Consider the following 5,347-nt stretch of genomic DNA (forward strand, 5'->3'; position numbering starts at 1 on the left):
ATGGTAGACCAACATTCGAATTGACTCAAATAATAAATGTGAAACTTGCGTCAAAGCAAAACAAACGAGATCGTGATTCAAAAAGATTGAACGATTCACCGAACCCCTCAAGATGATTCATACTGATGTTGTAATCAAAAAGCAATTCCTACTCATGGTGGGAACAAGTACTTCATCACGTTCATTGAATATGGTACAAGGTGTTGCTATGTTTACTTACTTAAGAGTAAGGACGAGGCCATTGATAAGTTTATCTTATTTAAAGCCAAAGTTGAGAATCAACTCAATCGGAAAATCAAAAGAGTAAGGAGTGACCGATGAGGTGAATATGTTTCACCTTTGTTGACTTGTGTGAAAAAGAAGGAATCATACATGAACGTAAAAACCGAAATTTGAAATAAATGATGAATTCCATGACGACAAGTTATGGGGTAAGCCGGACATGTGGGGGAAGCAATCTTATCGTCAAATTATGTCTTGAACATGATACCCAACAAGAAGAAAGATATAACGCCATATGAAATATGGACGGGAAATAAACCTTCATATAAATACCTGCAAGTGTGGGGGTGCCTAGCCAAGGTAGTGGTGACTCCACCGAAACACCTACTAATAGGACCCAAAACTTTGGATTGTGTATTTATAGGATATACCCGTCCTATTGGTACATTTCGAATTTTTGTGCATGATTCCAAGAACCCTGGAATAAACAATGGCACCATAATAGAATCAAAGGATGCATCATGGTTTGAACATATGTTCCAATGTTTGGGTGAAGGAAAACCGAGCTATTCTAGACCGGTTGGGAAACTATTCCAGAGAATGAGGGTACAAGAGATGAACATCGGGAACAATCCGAAACAAAGGAGGTTGAAATCAGAAAGAGTAAACGGCAAAGGACTAGAAAATCCTTCGGCCCTGATTTCCTTACCTACATGGTAGAAGAGGAATCTCAAACGTACCAACAAGCGGTGAATTCTACAGAAGGACCTCAGTGGAGAGAGGCCATCAAATGTGAGATAGATTCTATCCTACAAAATCATAAATGGGAACTAGTGGATCTTTCTCAAGGGTGTAAACCACTAGGATATCGATGGATCTTCAAGAAGAAGATGAAAACTGATGGCACCATCGATAAATATAAGGCAAGGTTGGTGATCAAAGGATATAAACAACGAGAAGGTTTAGATTACTTTGATACGTATTCGCCAGTTACGCGAATAACCTCTATCAGGTTGGTGCTTGCCATTGCCGCCATTAGAAACTTGGAAGTTAACCAAATGGATGTAAAAACAGCTTTCTAGAATGGGAATTTTGAGGAAGAGATTTACATGGAACAACCTGAAAGCTTTATAGCCAATGGGCAAGAAAAGAAAGTGTGTAAACTTGTGAAATCCTTGTATCGATTGAAACAAGCTCCTAAACAATGGAACCAAAAGTTTGATCATGTCATGCTTGATGTTGGGTTCAAAATCAATGAATGTGCAAATGTGTATACGTGAAGGACACATCCGATGATGCCATTTTGTGTCTATATGTAGATGATATGCTCATTGCTAGAAGTGATGACAAAATCATAACGTCCACAAAGAACATGCTAAAAGTAAGATTTGACATGAAAGACATGGGTTTCGCAGAGGTGATTCTGGGAGTTAAAATCACACGAACCCAAAATGGACTCATTTTAAGTCAATCCCACTACGTGAGCAAAATTCTTGAGAAGTTTAATGCGAATGACTCTAATGTAGCTAGAAATCCTATTGACACAAGTCAACATCTAGCTAAGAATAGAGGTGAACCCGTTAACCAATTGAAATACTCCAGAATTATTGGCAGCTTGATGTATCTTATGAGTTGCACTAGACCCGAGTTAGCATATGTTGTGAGCAAGCGTACTAGATACATAAGCAACCCAAGTTCAACTCATTGGAAATGTGTGATTCGGGTACTTTGGTACCTAAGATACACTAGGGAACATGGGTTACATTATAACAGATATCTAGCAGTTGTCGAAGGACACTGCGATACAAATTGGATATCTGACACGAATGATTACAGAGCAACAAGTGGTTATGTATTCACACTTGGAGGTGCTGCTATATCGTGGAAATCATCAAACAAATGGTTACAGCTGGATCCAGGATGGATTCAGGATTCATCACCCTAGATAAAGCACGCGAAGAGGAAGAATGGTTACGTCAATTTGTTGAGGATATACCAAGGTGGCCTAAGCCGGCATCGGCCATCTATATACATTGTGATAGCCAATCAGCATTTTGCAAAGCTCATAGCACAATGTATAATGGTAAGAATAGACATATTAGACGTAGACATAATACGGTACGACAACTAATATCTACTGGAATTATCAATGTTGAGTACGTGAAGTCAAAGAATAATATTGCGTATCCGCTAACAAAAGGCCTAAGTAGAGAGTTAGTTCAGAAGTCGTCCATGGGAATGGGACTGAAGCCCTTGAAAAATTAAAGTTCATATGAAGGAAATTTAACTCAACATATTGGAGACCCCAAGAATTGAGTTCAATAGGAAAACCTGATTGTATGAATTAGTGCGGTCACTGTGGGGAGATAACCCTAAAATTTAAGAGGGGGTTTACTACATAGCTAGGTAACCTTTCTAGTCCATTCCTAAAGTTACAAGTGCGAGGCTAAGAAAATGACTTTTAATGATTCGACCATGGTAGTCATACATGGTGAATCATCTATGTGAGAGAGAAGTGGGGTCGCTTCGAAGGGTGTTGTTGGGCACAATACATAATAGCTCTTGCAGAACCAGGCACATGTTCATGACCATAACAAACATAACTATGAGGATTTGACTTTTTCAAGGAGAGTATTGTGTGAAGTTTATTGTCGTCTACACAAACGACAGGCGAGTTCAAAGACATCACTGTCTACTCAGAGCCAGTGGGCTAAGTATGCTTCATAAGCAAAGGTTCAAAGGATAACACCTACCTATTGTATGCAAGATTCAACTGTTGAAATCTAATCATAATAACATTGCTTCGACCTCCATTCATGTGGGGGATTGTGGGAAGTTTTAAAGTGTGTGAATTAAGTCTTAACAAGGAAGTGGTGAAAGTTGTCCCACATAGGATTGGGAACAAATTAAAGAGTGGTATATAAGGTAGAGCCTTTACCGCTCATTTGAATCTTTATGACATGTTTTACCACAAATCCTATGTGCGCGCAGGGGGGGGGGGTTGCAAATTTGTGTTTCTGGACTAGAAATTCATCGAACTCGAGCGTGCCTGCACGTCCCACTGACACAAATGCAGCTCCAAAAATGCGAGCCCGCGTGAAGCAATTTTTGAATTTGGTTTTGAGATCCAAAATCTGTTGGTCTGGTCAATACCATTAATAATCATTATGAGAATAATTATTATTTTCGGTTTTGTAATCTGCACTAATGGCCGTTAAGTGATTATAATTGTGTGGCTATATAACCAGGACCAGCTCTTCAGTTTAGATACACCAAACACACTTCTTCTTCTTCCTTTTTTCTTCAACAACAGTGTTACAGTTTTTCATTTCAGGAAAGTGATCGAGTTCGGCAGTACTACGCTTCTGCTTCGAATCAGAGTACCCTGGGAGCAGACTGCAAATCTGTTTAAGGAAATTGTGTCAAACACAAGCCCGGTTCACCGTTTCTTGATTATTTCTTTTCTTATTTTCGGCTTCTATTATACAAGATTACAAACATCGTTTCGGATATTTTTTGTTTTTCTTTCCGCTCAATGTTTATTTGAATCATTTTGTTAGTTTGATCTCAATGTTTCATCAATTCGAGACCAATATTTTGATCTTGAAGTTTCAATTATATACTTTGTTAGTCTTAATGTTCCCTTTATTCACATGGATATTTTAACGAAAATTTTCATTTGCTAAACGTGTCGTTATTGACTCCAACCACTTAATATATTTTGATATCTTGATATTACAGTTTCATTTATCTATTTTATTACAATGCGTTAGAGGCTTACATGTTTTGTTAGCTTAATGCTACATCTATTTTCCACGTTATTCAAAACCCTATTATTTCCAAATATTTATTGTGATGGTCATGAGTTATTAATACTTTCATTCATTATTCCTATTATTTTAAGATACTCTAGAGTTTCGCACATCTCGAATTAAACCTCAGTAGCATCATTTATTTTCTTTAAACTTCAATAGTTTTGCTTATTTATTTTTTGCCATCATATGTTCGCGTTATCCTTGACCTTAAGGATTTGTTTATATATATTTTGTAAATTTTGATCATTATATTCATCGTGCTTGATTTCCAAGTTTTCATATAAAAATTCGTTGCATTTATTGTTTATATCTTAAAACCTACACAATGGGACGGATTATGTGGACCATCCATATAGGTAATTATGGATCGAGACGTAATTATTAAAGCTCTCGCATGGAAAACATAATAAGTATGGTTGTGTGTAATAACCCGAAACTTGGAATGATTTTAGAAAAACGAGACAAATGCAGTATGAAAAGGGCATGGTGGGTACATCGCTGTTACATCCAATATATATATATGTGTGTGTGTGTGTTTATGTGTGTCCTTGCCATATTTCCCATTTGTGGCGTCTTTCGGGTCATTCAAAGATCGGCGTTATTCCTTTAATTTAAATATGTATAAATAAAAATGTTAAAACTTTTAACAACTCCATGCACTAGTTCTTTTCTTTTAAATTTTTTTTTTATTTTAATTTCGGAACAAATTTTCTAAACGTTGTGAATCCTGTAACATTCGTTAATTTTCCAACCCAAAAACCCGACCCATTTTAAATTTTTGGTTTTGTTTATAAGTGTGTATATATATATATATATCCAGTTTCGTTTCATGTATTTTATGTATTTCATGGGACATTCGTCAATTTTTATTATTTGTATTGTATTCGTTAAACCGACCCGTTTTATTATTCGATGTGATTCGGTTAGTTATACATATACCCATATGTTACATATTTCGTATGTAATAGTTTTTCTTTCCTAAAGTTATTTAATGATATTAATCGTTACTAATATATATATATATAAATTATACATATATATACATATATATTATACATATACATATATATATATTAATTGTTACTAATATATATATATATATATATATATATATATATATAAATTATAACACTCATGATTTTTCTTTATTCAAATATCACATAAATAATATTATTGATGCATAACCAAAATGCATCCTTTTAATTTAGTTATGCCACATTTATTTTTTACCTAAAGTTATTTTTTTAAAAGATGAAAAATATCTTCCTATACTATTTAAATTTTGGTCAAACCTCCTCCCCCAAAGTAGT

At 35.3% G+C, this 5,347-nt stretch overlaps 1 protein-coding gene across 1 annotated transcript; it reads left to right on the forward strand.

Annotated features, from left to right (window-relative positions):
- Window positions 1–1,624: 1,624 nt before the first annotated feature.
- LOC143635149 (secreted RxLR effector protein 161-like) lies at window positions 1,625–2,167 on the forward strand. The gene has a single exon (XM_077103038.1). The coding sequence runs from the start codon at window positions 1,625–1,627 to the stop codon at window positions 2,165–2,167; it is 543 nt and encodes a 180-aa protein (XP_076959153.1).
- Window positions 2,168–5,347: the final 3,180 nt, after the last annotated feature.

The sequence above is a fragment of the Bidens hawaiensis genome, unplaced genomic scaffold, assembly GCF_021521415.1.
Source record: "Bidens hawaiensis isolate Kalapana, Puna unplaced genomic scaffold, B.hawaiensis_p1.1 tig00000536_1, whole genome shotgun sequence".
Classification (NCBI taxonomy): Eukaryota; Viridiplantae; Streptophyta; class Magnoliopsida; order Asterales; family Asteraceae; genus Bidens; species Bidens hawaiensis.

What these genes read in the sequence shown, in the direction of transcription:
- LOC143635149 (XM_077103038.1), top strand. Translation starts at nt 1,625, where the DNA reads ATGGGTTTCGCAGAGGTGATTCTGGGAGTTAAAATCACACGAACCCAA.